This window comes from Macrotis lagotis, chromosome 3, assembly GCF_037893015.1.
Source record: "Macrotis lagotis isolate mMagLag1 chromosome 3, bilby.v1.9.chrom.fasta, whole genome shotgun sequence".
In the NCBI taxonomy this organism is placed as follows: Eukaryota; Metazoa; Chordata; class Mammalia; order Peramelemorphia; family Peramelidae; genus Macrotis; species Macrotis lagotis.
Genome location: NC_133660.1, coordinates 257,024,238 through 257,041,536, shown reverse-complemented (window position 1 = coordinate 257,041,536; position 17,299 = coordinate 257,024,238). Strand labels below are relative to the sequence as shown.

Sequence of the window (17,299 nt, the reverse complement as noted above, 5' to 3'; positions counted from 1 at the left end):
ATCAGATCCTGAACTAATGGCCATGTGAGCAGAGAAAGGAGCATAGATCCAAGAGATGTTATGGAGGAACTGACTGATTATGTGCAGTAAGGAAGAGTGAGGAAACCAGGCTATGCTTATCAGTTTTTTTAGATAACAGCAGTGAGAGGGAAAGTAAACACAGTGGATGGAAGTCAGGATCCACCCTGGTCTAAACAATGCACGGAATCTGGTAACATGAAATTAGTTAACTAAGATGGAAGTTCCTCACTGTGGTTCAAAAACTCTGCTTCATAGTATGGGGGCGGGGGAAGCAGGTAAGGCAGCAATTTATAAGAAAAAGATCTGGGATATTTAAGGAATGGAAAACTCAAAATGTGCCAGCCATGCAAAATATCAACCCTGAAAATCAATGTGATCTTGAGCTGCATTAAGAGAGGCATGGTGTCATCCAGATCAGAGATAATACTTCCACTAAATTTTACTCTAGCAAGATCCAATCTAGAATATTATACGCTGTTTGGGGTGCATCATTTTACAAAAGTCTTTAGCAAGCTAGAGCCATCCAGATAGGAGAACCAGGGTGATAAAGTTTCTTTAAATCATGCCATATTTTTATATCAATTAAAAAGTAACTTAGGCTAGAGAAGAGAAGACTCTGGAGCTGGGGTGTGATTGTCTTCAAGAGTTTAAAAAATGTTATATGGAAGAGGAATTAGGTTTCCTTTGGTGAACCTCAGAGGGGAGAACTGAGGGTTGTAGATGATAGTTACAGAGACGGAGATTTGGGCTCAGAACCATAAGAAAAACATCATCATGGGTAACAGGTTACACCTAGTAGAAGTTTTATAGTGAAGGCTTTCTGTCCATTTGTGGATATTGTGAAGAAGAGGCTTGTAGAGATTCAGTTTTAATTGGATTAACCCTTGAGGTCCCTTCCAGTTCTTAGAGCTTATGATTTCAGGGAATTATTTTATAATGTAAATGATTACTCCTACTTTGTTTTATAAGTCAATTTTTACATAAATTTTATAAAAAATATTTTTTAAGTTTTCATTGTCAAATCATTATTATTCATAAAGGTCACAGAATGTTAACTCTGACTGATTCCAAGTAATTCTAGCATGAATGTCTTGTTTGCTTATAGAACAAAATGTACAATAGCACATATGACCAAGTAATTGGGAAATTATTTTAATCCTTTGAGAAATGGCATCATAAAATTCTTACTAAGATGCTAATATTCAAACAATACAATACAATGACTAGCCCTTAACATACTAGTTAATAGTTGACTATATGAGTATTTTATTGATCATTCTTTTATTTTAGGCTAATTGATAGACCTATTTTAAAAAATTGATCTTGGTGACCATAGGAGAGTACCAACTTTTGTCAGAATTATTTGAAAAATTAAAGAAAAGACAGACAATTGTAAATTGCTGATTTGAAATTCCACTTTGTTCAGTTAAATCTAGTCTCAGGGGGCAACTAGGTATTTCAGTGGATAGAGCACTGGTCCTGTTAGGAGGCCCTGAGTTCAAATCTGGCCTTGGATACTTAATAATTACCTGGCTGTGTGGCCTTGGGCAAGCCATTTAACCCCATTGCTCTGCAAAAAAAAAAAAGCATAATTCTAGTCTCAGTCAAATAAATATACTATGTGTTCTTACAATTCTTTCTAAGTTTCAAATCATTTTTTTCATTTTATATCAGAATAGTAAAGAAACAAAGGAAAAAGGAAATGAAATTTCAACAGAACAAAAACAATCTGAGTCGATAGAAATCACAACCATACAAAAATGGGACCCTCAGCAAGAAATAACTGAAGTAAATACTGTGAATTTTTGTTCAAACACTGAATGTAGACTTAAAAGAAAAAATAATCAAGACCAAGGGAGAAATTCAGAAGGTAAAATTATTGTACCAATTGTTTCATATTTGCATTCTGAGATCATTCTTTTACTTTTTTGGTAAATAACAAAGAAATATAAAATATATCTTTTCTCAACTCTTACAATTCACTTGGGAAGATAAAACATTGAATTAAAAGTTATAGTGTAGATAACCAACAATACTAGGCTAAATGAGGTGTTTAGAGCACAATTATTATAGAAATTCAGAGAAGAAATCACTATTTTAGACAGGGCTAATCAAGGAAGACTTCAAAGAGAAGGCAGAATATGAGCTGGATTTTGATGGATGGATTAGATTTGAATAATTGGAGAAGAAGACAAAAGACTCTGTTAAAGAGAGAAACAGTATGAACAAAGGCATGGAGGTTGGAAAGGAGGTAGTATGTTTTGGGAGTTTAATGAATAAGCCAATTGAACTGGATTAAAGGATTTATGGAGGGGAGTAGCCAGATGTCATGCTATGAAGATAAATTTGGGTCGGATTACAGAAGGTCAAGCTGGGCAATTCAGACTTTATTCTGTAGCTAGTGGGAAACCACTGAAGATTTTTGAGCAGTTATGACTTGATGAAAGCAGTGTTTTATAAAGAGCAATATGGCAGTGATTTGCAGTATGTATTGTGGAAGAGAGAAATCAAAGACAAGGAAACTATTTATTAGAGCATTACAATATAGGCATGACATAATGAGAACCTACAACAAAGTGGTGGTGGTGGTGGTGGTGGTGGTGGTTGTAGTAGTAGTAGTAGTAGTAGTAGTAGTAGTAGTAGTAGTAGTAGTAGTAGTAGTAGTAGTAGTAGTAGTAGTAGCAGTAGCAGCAGCAGCAGCAGTAGTACTGTTTTCCTGAAAATAAGACCTAGCATAATTTTTCAAGGTGCTCGTAATATAAGCTCTACCCCCAAAATAAGCCCTAGTTAAGATCATCAGCTAGATGGATGCATTTAGTATTGTTTGCTGTGACACACGACAGATGTATTGAATTTTAATTAAATATAAATAATGTTATTGGCAGAAATGACCACCTATCTCTAAACATCCCTTGAAAATAAGCCCCATTGGGTCTTTTGGAGCAAAAAGTAATATAAGACCCAGTTTTATTTTGGGGGAAATACTGTAGAGGTATTAGAGTTGTTAATTGTAGAAGAAGATGAGGAGGAGAAGGAGGAAAGCAAGATTGCTATGTGAGAATCATTCTGAAGTAGGAACTCATAGCTTTTGTGGTTGATGGGATCATTTTATTTGAGACCTAAATTCTTTAGCAGATTAGGTATTAGAAGCCCAAAGGCATTCAATTAGAAGAATAAAAAACCATGACTACTTTAGATACTAAGGTTTTTCTGAATAGTAAATCCAAGACTCATAATTTCTCAGCTGTGCTTCGTTGAACAAAAAGATCAGATTTAACATTGATTCCTCTGATTTTAGATATTTTTATTCACTTTTAAAATTTATTTATTATTTTATTCACTTATTTTATTTTTGTACTAGTTTGTACAAGCCAACTGTATGATGAAACCATTCCCACTATTTGAAAGATTAGGGGAGTAAAAAAACAGGTAGATTTCTGATCTCAAGAAAGCATTTGACAACTTTGAACTATCTACAACCCTAGGTTTGAAAAACTTGGATACTGTTGAAGATTAGAATAAAATCTGATCAAATAAATGAGTCTTTTAATAATCACTTAATGCTTAGAATTATACACATCAAAAGAAATAAGTCTAGAGAAGTCAAAATTTTATGTATTCCTAAAATAATTTAATTACCTCTTTTCTCAACCAAAATTTTTTCTTTAATTATATTCATAAGTCAGTTTGAGTATGGTTTGTTGTTTCTTTTACATAGATGATAGAATTAGAGAAATCTAAAAGATTTTCTAGTCCAACTTCTACATTTAATGGATGGGGAAACTGAGACCAGGGAAGTCCTATAATAATAACTGGTTAAATTTGCAAAATAACTTGCATTTATTATTTTATCAAAGCTTCATGACCAGTTACTCTAAGTATTATTGTCCCTTTTTTTGCAGGTGACGAAACTGCCATTTAGATAATGTCAATAAATTAAAACTTTTATATTTGTATGACATTGATATAATTATATTTGAATATTATTGAATAATGGTAGCATCTAAGACTAAATTTGACAAAAGGTCAAAACCAAACCAGGTATTCAAATATTGACTTCTTTTTTATATATTCTCTTTGTGGCAGAATTACAGTTTTTGGAAAAAAGTGAGAAAAAAGAAACTGATGCTACTAAAGGAAGAAAAACTGAAGAACTTTCTGAAGAAAAATTAGTTAAAATTGTCCAAAGCAAAGCTTTCAGTCCAGATAAAGATTTACTATGTCAAGGGCAGACCTGGAGAGAATGCACCGCTGGCTTGAGAAACACAGAAGCTACACAAACAAAAGGCAAAATGTGCTTAGAAAGAAGTTTTGCCTGTGAAGAATTTCAGACACTGAGTAACCCTCATTCAGTGACAGAAATATCAGTAGAAACAAGGATTCTTCAAGACAGAACTAAAGAGTTCAGGGCAGATGAAGCTTCAGAAATTGGTCACACCAAGTCTGTCCAGGAAAAGCTTCCTGATATCAATCAAGATAAAAGTAATATACAATGTAGTGAAGATGTTTCTGGGATTGAAATATCCAAACAAGAATCCAGAATGAGTCTTGGCACTGAAAAAAATTCTATAAATGAAGAAATTTCAAATAATGGCCTCAAAGAAACTGAACTGAATTCTTCCCTATTTGCAAAAGATAATTCTAGTGAGTATTCGAAGGATAGTTCAAGGGATCCCAGTTATTGTGTCTCAGATTATAAGGAATATAAATCAAATCAAGCACATTCATTATATGAAAGAGAATGCGATGGTCCACTTCATAAGCAGACTTGTTCTTATATCCGAGAGACACATGATACTTTGGGGAAAATGGACTTAAAAAGTACCTGTGGTACAACAGCAATTAATAACACAATTTCACTTGCTGCCTTAAATGATAATAGGAAAGAATATTGTGAGAGTCCAAAAAAATCCTTAAATTTGATAACCATCTCAGGAAAAGTCACCCCAGGTTCAAGGGAAATAGTTTGTTGGAAAACCTTCAATGAACTGCAGAGCTATCAATCCAAACAGGATGATCCTAAGCAGGTAGAAGGTGATGAAAATATGGCAGTTTGTCTTTGTCAAGGTAACCCTCAGAATATAGATGTTTTACAGGCTAAAGATGTGGACACTGCTGTTCAGAAGCCTACTGCAAGCCTTTTCAGCAAAGAGAGTCAAGTGAATGATACCCAGCTAAGTGAAGCCAAGGACAATTCCATCCCAACAAACAACCTTTTCCTTGTTAGTAATGTTAAGTTACAGCAGCATACATTGCTAAACAGTACAAGAGAGGAAACAGACTCATTAAGTAACACAGTTTCAGAAAGAAAATATATTGAAGGACAGCTGGAAGAATCATGCTCGGTTCACATTAAGCCATCTGGAGATTTAGTAAACAGAAGTGGAAGGTCAGCCTTTGATCTTTCAACTTCAGATAAAGAAACTGAGAAAATTCCAATATACTTGAAATTTTTAGATCCTCGTCCTTGGTCTAAAGTAAATCAAGTTGAAAGTCAAACAATGAACACTTTGGTACCCTTGTTGTTAAAAGAGAGACTTGTGGGTTCATCAGAAAACAAAAAGATTTCTTCGAAGACACTTTGTCAAAATCTTGACCTGGATTCTCTCATGAGGGAAATAAGAATGGGTAAGAGGAAAAATTATTTGACTTAGAATTATGGCTATGTTTCAAATCTTCTGGTTTGCTTTTTCTAGGTAAGATCAAATTTCAACTAACTAATGAAACTTAGTATATATTTTTTTAAGCTTCATTAGAAGATTTGTTATAGGATCAAGTTATAGAAAGTTGCATTTACATAAAAACTTAATGTTTTCCTTTAGCAGCAAACCTGGAACAATACCATCAGCTTGTATGGAACAGGAAGTAAAACTGCATTTTGAAAATTTTAATAAGTGGTTTATCTCTAGAAAGAAAAATGAATATGATAAAAGTCTCAATGAAGTTGCTCTTTATTTGTTTTTTTAGGTTTTTGCAAGGCAGTGGAGTTAAGTGGCTTGCCCAAGGCCACACAGCTAGCTGATTATTAAGGGTATGAGACTGGATTTGAACTCAGGTCCTCCTGAGTCCAGAGCCAGTGCTGTATCCATTCGCCACCTAGCTGCCACTGAAATTGCTCTTTTAAAAAGAGGTTTGGGGTGCGGCTAGGTGGCTCAGTGGATAAAGCATTGGCCCTGGAGTCAGGAGTACCTGGGTTCAAATCCGGTCTCAGACACTTAATAATTACCTAGCTGTGTGGCCTTGGGCAAGCTACTAACCCTCAGTTGCCTTGCAAAAAAAATCTAAAAAAGAAAAGTCTGGGATAAATAGAAATAGGACAAATATAGCCAAAGTCTTTTATTGAAATATATGTGTGACCTCATCATATTGATTGTAGAGGAAAGACAAGGGAAATCTTTGAATGGGGAAGACATATTTAGTTTTGCTGAACTTTTTCCTTTTTTAAATTCTTTCTTATAAGGGATAGCTCTCTGGGAGATAGCAGAGACATTGGGGAGATGAAGGTAATAACAAAATGTCAAGTATTATTTTTTTTAATTTTTCTTTAAGGCAGTGGGGTTAAGTGGCATGCCCAAGGTCACACAGCTAGGCAATTATTGTGTTTGAGATGGGATTTGAACTCAGGTCCTCCTGACTCCAGGGCAGATGCTCTATCCACTTATCCACCTAGCTGCCTCCCATTTTTAAAAAACAAACAAACATGGGGCAAATTTGTGAGAGGGAAGAGAAATCAACTAAATGTGGTTTTTCAAAACTATAAATGAAACGATAGAGACATTAAAATGTAAAGAGGACTGATATAAAATAAACATTTCACACCTTAGGGCACACACACATATATATATATATATATATATATATATATACATATACACATATATGTATGCTGTGAGAAGGGGTGGCTTAGACCTCATCTGCCGCCTGCTGGGGTGACTAACCTCTGAGTTGAGCCAGTGAGGGATGCAAAGAGGAGCATCTCCTGTCCATCATGCTAAGGATTGTTGGCCCATCTGAGGAAAGAGTGACTTTTAAGATGAAAAGAACACTAATATTCCAACAGAAGGGAACCCATTAGCACTCAACTGAGGCCAACCCAGGGAATCTAGACACCTGGCTTTACCAAACAGAGTCATTGAGCCCTTTAAGAGAACCCCTAAGATAGCTGGCACTTTGGTCCAGTGGTCCAGGGCCCAAGTGATCTGCCTGGCTAAGCCCTGCAGTGTATAGAGCCATCCAGAGGAGACACCACACTATATACAAGGAGGCAGTGGCCCTAGTCACTATGATCTTGAAGAGGGCCCTCTGGAGAAGAAATGGACATCAAGGCTGCGCAGGAATTGCCTCCGTTCCTACACTTCAGGAAGATAGGTTTGGTAGCTGAGTGGAGAATGGAGAAGTGGGGGAGAGACTTGAGGCAGGACAACCAAAGGGAAGACTGTGGACAGGGGTCAAGGTGGGATTTGATGAGGGCTCCCTGGGGCCACCTAGGTGTCTACCCCTTGTCCTGTTACTTGACATAGAAAATCCACTGTTTATAATTTAAAACCTTAACAACCTCAACCTTTTCTCCTTTTGGAGTCTTCTCATTGAGTCCTCTCCATCTTTCAGCAGCACAACTCCATCTCCAAACTCTGTGCCCAGAATGCCCTTCCTTCTCCCCACCTCCTCCCTTCATAGACTCTGCAATGCTTCCCTGAGATCCTCTGCCATTGACTTTGTGTGTCTCCCACAATGGAATGGGAGCTCTTCGTGGGCAGGCACCATGTATGGGGTTGTGCTCAGCATAGGCCTGGAACCTCGATTTCTTCAGAACCAGGAATAGCAGGTGGAAGTTGATGAGAAGTTTTCTACCCATGAATACAGCTCCAGATGAGGATGGGCAGCCTCAGGAGGCCAGTGTTCAACAGCCTCTGGTTGGGGGGCAGTGCCTTTTGAATAAGGGTGGGACTGGATGTCCACTGGGAACCTTTCTACCTCTCAAATTCTTAGATCCATAATTATAATGCTAAAATTATTACTAGAAAATTACACACTTTAAAATTATAACACTTGAAGGAAATGTCATTCATTGTGTTATAAACAGTGGATCTTTTATAGTTTAATAGGATTGATTCCTGAATGAATTGACCTATTTTAGCAAGAAGTGTTTATCTAGTTAAGAGAGTTTAGATTCTAAAAATGGTTCTCTGGGGGGGCAGCTAGGTGGCACAATGGATGGATGTAACTACGTGGTATAGTGGATAGGGCACCAGCCTGGAGTCAGGAGGACCTGAGTTCAAATCTAGCCTCAGACACTTAAAAATTACCTGTGTGACCTTGGGCAAGGTATTTAATGCCATTGCCTTTTGTAAAAAAGAAAATAAAAAATTTTTTTTTAAAAAAATGGTTCTCTGGTGCTTTCAGCCAGAAAGGATATGGACTTTTAATGAAAACTATGTAAAAATGGGAAAAAAATTAGCTTTTTCTATTTAATTATGTAACTTCTTCAATAGAACTTATGTTCTGGCCTATCATAGCTAATGCCAAGTCACATTAACATGCATTTATTAAGTATATGAATGCCACTAATTGATTTTGGCATAAGTTAGTTTTATTTTATTTTACACAATTTTATTTTATTTTATTTTATTTTACACAATTAATTGGCTAAATGATGGTAGTCTGGCATGATATTATTCCAGGGGTCAATTATCAAATATACACATATTCATCTGAAAATGCTGATAAGAACAATTTTACATGGATTTTGTCATGTTACGTTATTAGCTCATATTTATAGAGCACTTTACAGTTTGCAGATCACTTTCCTTACAACATGCTTATAAGGTAGATAGCACAAGGATTATTATTTCTATTTTACAAATGAGGTAACAGAGTAAAGAAATAAAGTGACTTGTCCAAAGTCATATATCTAAGGAATATAGCGACCTGGATTTGAATCCAGGTACTAGAGTCCTGACCCCCATTACAATGCTTTTTCCAACAGAAAAAAGTAGAAACAGCTATTGAAAACAAAATTTGCCAAAACAAAGTCAATATTTGTTTTTCCAGAGTAGGAATATTTCTAAATACTAATGATTAATGTGGATTATTAATTTGAATTTCATGAATTCAGAATTTGGAATTTAGGAACTAGGCTGAACTTTACCTGTCTGGCATATTCTTTATAATTCACATTGTTTTAAGTAGATAAAGGGAAGGATATTTAAAATAGTTTCAATATTTCTGTTATAAAAGCATATCTAATGGTATCATGTTGATCAGTTAATTATAAAATATTTGAATCTATTTATTAAAGCCTAAGGACCTTTTCTGGCTAGTGAATTGGTACTGTCTTTTTTCAGTACTTCTGGGGTCTCTGTTTCCAGTGGTGTATTTAAACATAACATTTTTAATCAGTCTTAGTAGACTGTATTTATTAATTGTTGTATGTGCTCTAAATGAATAAGACTACATATCTTTAAATGTCTTCTATTATTTCAGCTGCCCACTAGTTGAATTCTGCCTTCTCCTCAGTTAGTTTGAATTAGTGGGTGTTCAGAAACCAAAAAACCCTGAGTTTAGAGTCTGCTTGTTTCGGCAATGAAGTGATCCATAGAAGTAAAGAGAACATTCTGTGTGTGTTACTTTGCTTCAGAAGATAGCCCCTTAATTTTCAGATACATTTATTGGTATTATTTGTGACAGCCTACACATCTTTACATTATTAATAGATAATAATCAGCAGGTTTGAGAAAGGCCTAGTCTCGACCATCTTTGTCTCTGCTTGTCTTCTTAAGTGAAATGCCATAGTAGAAGATCAAAGCATAGGAAAATAGTAAAGTATTCATAATAAAATAGAAATCTGATTACTTTTTTTAAAGCCTAGGATCAGAGATAAACTCCAAGTTGTCACTAAAATGAGTGTCTAGAGAATAAAATGCAGTTGTTGCCATTTCCTTTTTGTCAATCAGATACTACCAGCATTAACCGAGTGGCTGACACTTTGACTAACTCAAGTATCCAGCCAAGTCCCAAGAGAGATCCCAAGGAAGAGTGGAATGCGATTGCAAAGACTTTTTATGATTCTTCTTTTCCCACAGAACATGTGAGTCAATTAAAAATATGACCAAGCAGACCTTAGTGAGCTAATTCCACAGATATGTGTAGAACTGTATGCATCTGGATGCTTTAAGACCTAACCGATCTTCAAAATAATATCAAGAGGGCAACGTGGCACCATTTTTCACAATTAAGGTTGATAGAAAACACCAGGAAAAAGTCACAGTATATAAATCAAACAGATGTTATGCAGCCTGTTTTTGAAAGGAGAGTGTGAGGTGGTGTTGCATTGTGTACTTCCAGAAAAAGTCACCAAAATTTAGGAATAATGTCATATTTTCTCATTCTGTGTTAGTTATACTTTATAAGAATTATTTCTTGAAAAATAATCACATCAGATAATTTTTAGTTTTAATGATGATTTTAAAAGTTATTTTCCTTATGAACTCAATTTGTCTTTTCAAAACATGATTGATAATAGCAAATTTATAAACTGACTTAAATTAGATATTCCAATAAGAAGAGAGAACAGTGTGTGAAAATACCAAATATTTCACATACCCTACTGTGCTATATATACATAGTGGAACTTAAGTATCTGAAAAGAAATAATATGGCTCCCTGGAGTCCACTTGTCAGCCAAGAGGTAACTAACCATAGCTGACAACTCATCTGCTTAGATCTATAAAGTTTACAATATCTTAGTGGATAAAACTTTCAAAAGGAAAAATCTTTGGTTTATTTGGAGTCTAAAAAAAGATACTGAGGGGGTAAGACAAATGGCTTTTGTCTTTTTAACTATCAGGATTAGCAGATTGCTTACAGAAACAATAGTGACAGATTTGGAAAGTAACTTTTTAAGATACAAAATGAGTGAGCAGTAGCTTTACAACAAATGTTTTGTCATCTTTCCTTTAAAGAATACTCCATGAGATGTCATAAATTCTTTTTGCCACCCTTACTCCCCAAATTCTACTGTATTTGCTGTGAAATCAGGTTGTATTCTTTGGTTCTATTTTTTAACTAAAAAGCAGTGTCAGCACTCCTTGGCTTAACCCTATCACATTCTGCAATGCTCTGCTGCTTTCTGAATAAGAACTGGGAAGGAAGTTTGTTTTTTTTTAAATCACATACTGATGACAGGGTAGTAGGAAATTTGAATCCTAGTTGCATCTGATATTACTTTAAATAAAGAACCTAATCTCAAAGGAAATTTGATGTTAAATCTAACCCCCCCACCTCCAAGAAGATTAAACACAGAAACTATCCAAGATCATATTGTTTTAAACATATAGATTGCATATTTATCTTTCTTATATTTTAACTAAATTTTCTGCATTTTAATTCTTGTTTTTCCCCTATATTTATGCTTTTACATTCCCCTACATTTATGCTTTCCCTTATATTTATTGCTTTTACAACAACCCTATGGACTAGGTATAATGAATATCCCTGTTTTGCTGATGAGAGCTCCTCAGAAGGAAAATGGTCTTGGGGTTGGCTTGAGTTTTTGAGGGGTCTTTCTGGATCGCTCAAAGTAGTAATGGAAGAAAAGGTCTAAGATTGTTCAGCCATGTTGTAACCCTTGATCCTCCTCCTTGGTCTGGAACTGTGACCAGGAACTTGGTGCTGCTGAGGTTTGGTCTGGTAGCGCTTATCATTCCAGTTATCCCCTTGCTGCCATCCCCAGGGTTATTTTTCCTCTGGGAATTTCTTCACTGCTGCCATTTCCTCTTCCCCATTACCAGCTCCAAGGCTGAGTCTCTGTGGCAGATACATGCACCCAAGCCCATCATCTGTAAAGTTTCTTTCGTACTTCTGGCCCTTGTCCTATCTTAGTTATTTGGTCTCTCTGCTATGTCTGTCTTTTGCTTTTGACAAGGCAAATGAGGGGTTTGGCCCAGGTCTGTAAACATCCTAAATAGACTGACTATTGAATTATAATTCAAGTACCATGGAGGTGGACCAGAGTCTTTGTATAGCAGACACCATCAAAGCCAGAACAAAGAACTCCCCCCTTCAATGTTAGTAGGCTGATATCACAGAGAAGCCTCAGAATTGATCCACAGGCCATTTCTGGTCATGCTTGTTCATCCCAGCTTTCTCCCTTTGCTTCACTTTTATTTTGTCCTCTTTCACTTGGAGGCAGCCAAGTGGCAGAGTGGACAGTGCTGAATCAACCTCAGACACTTAGTAGCTTTGTGCCCTGGCCAAATCATTTAATCTCAGTCTCAGTTTCCTCTTCTGTAAAATGGGGATAATAGCATGTCACCTCCACCCCAGGGTTGTGAGGATCAAATGAGACCGTTATAAAGCTCTTAACACAACATCTGGCCCAAACAGAATCTAATGTAGTCCCTACACAGAGAAAGCCTTTAATAATGTTGAATCATACCATGGACCATAGTTGAGAAAGTGATAGAAACTTTACATTCCTCTGGGAACTGGGAAGAGCCAAGGCTGGAGATTCATGGCTTTAGACCCAAACACCTCCCTGCTTTTTTAAATTTATGGTTATAAGCCAGTTAAAGGTCCCTTATTAACAGGGGAGCATTTATTCCACAAATAATCTTCATTAGGAATAAGCAGCTCAAATCCCTGTCCTGAGTCAGGGATTCAGGAACTCCATTAGTCAGGATTGGAACAAAATGAGACACTTGTAGCCATCTACATTTAACAAAAGTTTATTTAAAAATAGCACGGAAAAGGAATACTATTAATTTAGTTTGGGGTGGCTCCCTAGTCTCCATGTTTGTCAGGGTGGTAGGTCTATTTCGAAGGGTGACCCAGAGACACTCCCAACATTTTAAGCCTCCTGAACTACCAACCCTATCTCCTCCTGTCCTCTCTAGGGGAATTTAGCCCCAATCTCCCTTACCTGGACTGGTATCAACAATTGCCTGTTTACTTCAGTGTAAAATGGAGATGACAAAAACCATTTACATCCCAAGGTTGTTTTGAGGATCAAATATTATTTGTAGTCTCACCATAGAGCTCAGGACACAGAAGGTGCTTTGTAAATGCCGATTCTCTCCCTGCCTCCTCTCTCATCCCACAGGTAGTGAATATGCAGTCATTTCCTGCCTTTGGGAAAAGCAGAATGAATTTCCCAGAATCTAAGGCTCTGCTGATCAGATAAACTGACTGGTGCAATGTCTTGATTGCTGTTTTTCAACTAAATTGATCAGTTATTTTTGAGATCACTGAAAACTGTCCATGAATATCAACAAACTAATGATTCAGAAAGTTGGAGGTAGCCACAAAGATAATTGGTAGAAAGGACAAATTCATAGACAAGATGGCAAAAAAATAAAACCTATGAGCTCAGTTTGACCATATGAAAATCACAGCACATTTATATCACTGAGCTTTAGAGGAATGAGACCTTTCTCCTCCAGAGCCATGAGTCGGATGGCCAGGGTAAGTGACTTACCCAAGGTCACAGGGCTAGTGTCAACTTTCTGAGATGGATTTGAACCCCTATCACCTGACTTCAACACCAGTGCTCTATCCACTGTGCATTCTAGACGTCTAAAGTTGACTATCATGAATTAGCAGCCAGCAAATCTAATGGGATTTGGGGCTGCTACAGAAGCAGAACCATATTACTCAGTCCTATATTAGTTTTTTCATCCATTGATCCTTATCAATATAGTCTCCACCCAGCATCTTCCTTGGGTTTTTGTATTTCCTTATAAGGACACTTTGATATACAATGATGCTTTATTGCCCCCTTTTATCTATGTGAGAGCTCTGAACTAGGAATCAGAAAGAGCCAGTTCAGATCCCACCTCACAAACTATTTGAGTGACTGGGCAAATGACTTAAACTTCTCACTGTGAAGTTCAAATGAAATAATGTGGTTCTTTTGCAAACCTTATTTTATCCAAGTTATTGATAAAAATGTTAAAGCTGTTCAGGATTAAGTACAGATCCTGAGTCTTATTTCATTTCTGAATCCATTTCATTATGCTATCATCTTCTCCATTTCTCTCCAGTTCTCTTAAGAATAATATGTAGACTTTAGCAAATACATGTTGATAGAATACCCCTGGACAAGTCAGTCACCAAGCCTAAATTCAGAAACTGTTAAAAAAAAAGAAAATAAGGTTATCTGGGCTTGATCTCTTATTAATGAAACCATGCTGGTGCTTTGTAATCACTGCTTCCTTGGCTAAAATCTTACCAATCATCTGTTTAATGACTTGTTCTAAAATCTTCCCTAAAATCAAATGCAGTGCTCTGAATTTGCAGATTATTCACTTCCCTTAGTAAAAAAAATCCAGGAGTGGCTAGGTGGCACAGTGGATAAGCACCAGCCCTGGAGTCAGGAGTACCTGGGTTCAAATCCGGTCTCAGACACTTAATAATTGCCTAGTTGTGTGGCCTTGGACAAGCCTTGCAAAAAACCTAAAAAAAAAAAAAAATCCAGGCATTCTGTATTCTGCAGGATCTCCACTGTGCTTCATGATCTCCAAAACATCACCAGCAGTGGCTCACCAGTACATTTTCCAATCTTTCATTCTACCTAAAAGGTCAAATTTATTCCCTGAATTTGGCCCAGATTTGGAAAATACCAGGCAAATAAATTCTCCCATCATTTGTTAAATAAATTCCAAACCTGACAGGAATGTTTCATATTTGAATTTTAAGCCAGGGATCTGAATTAAAATCCTTGGCTGTATAGGGATAATAATTTCAAATTTTAAATTTAAAAAATTGAAACCAATTAGAATCACACCAATGTAAAAAAGATAAGCTACTGGGGACAGGGATACAAATAGAAGAATGAAACATTGTGTACTCACACTGTCCCACACATTCTCCAGGCTACCAGGAATGAGCTTTGCGTGGGAGATATTCATCAGCCAGGAACCTCAAGACTCAATGGGGATTTCAGCACAAGCTCTGATAGAGCTCTAAGGATAGAGGCTTCTGGGGCAGGACTGTGGACAACTCCACAGCTTACTGTCACCCCAGAACCTGGGCAAGGGCTCTGCACAATGAAGTAATTAATGTTAGTGCCTTGGAGTTCCTACAAGAAAAGTTGACTATCTGCTGCTAGTTGACAATCTATTGCCATTTAGAAGCAAACCATAATGAAACAATGCCCAAATGACACATTACTACTAATTTAAATGATCATTTGTCAAGGTTTTAGAAATAGATGTGGGAATAAATTCAAGTGGAAGTTATGGTTTCTCATTTAAGTCAGTAAACATTAAGTACTGACTAATAGCCTTAAGCAAGGAAGGTAATACAGGGTAGTGAGGATACAAACACAAGTTCTCTCCTGAAAACAAGCTAGGATTTTAGGCAATGAAGAACCACATTTCTTCTCTAAATAAATATAGGAATAAACTAAAACTGCAATTTTCCCCTCAATATTGACAAGTTTGTGGCAGAGACAAAAAGGATGTTTTCTGGAATACTTAGAAAATCTCAGGAAATTAGCAAATGAAGACAACCCCACAACTAAGTCAAAAAAACATTTCTATCCAGGAGTGGAAAAGTTGATTCTTCTCAATGCACTCAGTTGCTAGTCTTTCTCTGGAAGGTTACCTGGTATCTTTTATAACCCTTGGGTGTACCTAGTACACTTCTATTTGAACATGAACTCCCTGAGGGCAGGGACTCTTTATCTCCAGGGGCTATCTCACAAATCTCCCCATGTTAGGTCAGAGATTAGATTGGAAAGAATGAGTGAGTCCTGCACCAATTTCCTAGAGAAAGGCCAGAAGATCAGCAACAAGGATCTGGGTCTAAAATAATTAGATGGAAAGAACTAAGGGGGGGAAAAGAATGACATTTACTTTTCCTAAGGTTACTGAATATGAGGGAAAAAAAGCAAGCAATTTAAGATTGCCAGACAAAAGGAGGGCAATAAGGAATGATTTAGAGGTGAGAAGGTAGATTAAAAAATGGATTAAGAGAGAAGCCAAGAGTCCAGACCCATAGGAATAAACTGGATGACAAAAACTGGGGAGAAGTTGCCAGGAATCAGGCTTTTGTCCTCACCTCAGCCCCTTAGTTCTTCCCATCTAATTATTTGAGACCCAGATCCTGTTGCTGATCTTCTGGCCTTCACTGTTTCTGCTTTCTCTAGGAAACTGGCGGGTGGCTCATTCTTTCCCATCTCATCTCTGACCTAACATGGGGAGATTTATGTGATAGCCCTTGGGGGTACAGAGATAAATTTATGTTCAAGGGCCTTATTATGCAGACCAGGAATTTGATGCCCAAAGAAAGTGAAGAGAAGTAAATAGTTGAGTTGGGAATTGAATCTACATTGTCCTTGTGACCCTTACTTAACTATCCAAGGAAGGTAAATGGCTTAGAAGCCCATGTTGAATCATCCAGATCAGACCACTGTCTAGTAGAGAAAGGCCTCAGGATCTTAAGTGACTTGGCTCAGGGTTGGTGAACGGGCCATGAAACCTGGGCTCTGACTACACATACATTTCATTTTCAAGACATGCTCTTTTCTGGGAAACACTTTGGAGGAAAGAGCCAGGTTCAAAGCTCACTCTCAGCCTTCTCTAGGGCAAAAAAGAAAGGTGTGAGAACTATGTGAGGGGATATGTCCTTAATAGTTCTGGTTGGACAGGTTTTTAAAAAACAAAACTAAATATAAACTATTTAAATTGGCTGCGGGGGGGGGGGGGGTGACATCTTTAAATTAACAAACTCCGTGTATATTAAAAATCACAATATTAAAATGTGACCCAATGTGGCACCTTGGAAATTTGCCAGTTTCCACTTCTCTCACTACTTTCCTGTTCCCTCAACAATGGCGTTCATTTTGCAAGAGGAAACCTGAAGGAAAAGGCAGTTTTCATGTTGTTCTTGACATCCGCTAGCATTTAAATTTAACCTTTAATTTTCCCCCCTAGCTTGGATAAAGTATCAGGGGGAAAAAAATAGACATTTCTTGTGGGAAGGGAAGGGAGTAGAAGACAAATAGATTTTTATCTTCACCAATTTAAATCTATTCTCCCTTTTTAATATCCGCTTGTCTTTTTTAGAGCTCCTCTAAAGAACTATTTGCTATTCCTTTTAAACAGTAAGATTTCTAAATTAGGCATGTTTCTAAGGATTATGTATCCAGGTAGGCAAAGGCAATGTCATATTTCTATGCTGCAGTTGCTTTCTCCCAGATGTTATTTCTTTCTAATTGTATAAAGTCACAATGGATGATAATAATGTACAACAGAGTAGAATCCAAATGACAGCTGGT

At 36.8% G+C, this 17,299-nt stretch overlaps 1 protein-coding gene across 1 annotated transcript in view; it reads left to right on the top strand.

The window, feature by feature from the left end:
• Positions 1-17,299, top strand: part of CCDC73 (coiled-coil domain containing 73) — a 160,954-nt gene that overhangs the window by 142,925 nt on the left and 730 nt on the right. Inside the window, exons 15-17 of the mRNA XM_074230433.1 lie at positions 1,696-1,891; positions 4,108-5,649; positions 9,975-10,108. Of these exons, the coding sequence (XP_074086534.1) occupies positions 1,696-1,891; positions 4,108-5,649; positions 9,975-10,108 (1,872 nt within the window). The remainder of the gene's footprint in view (positions 1-1,695; positions 1,892-4,107; positions 5,650-9,974; positions 10,109-17,299) is intronic.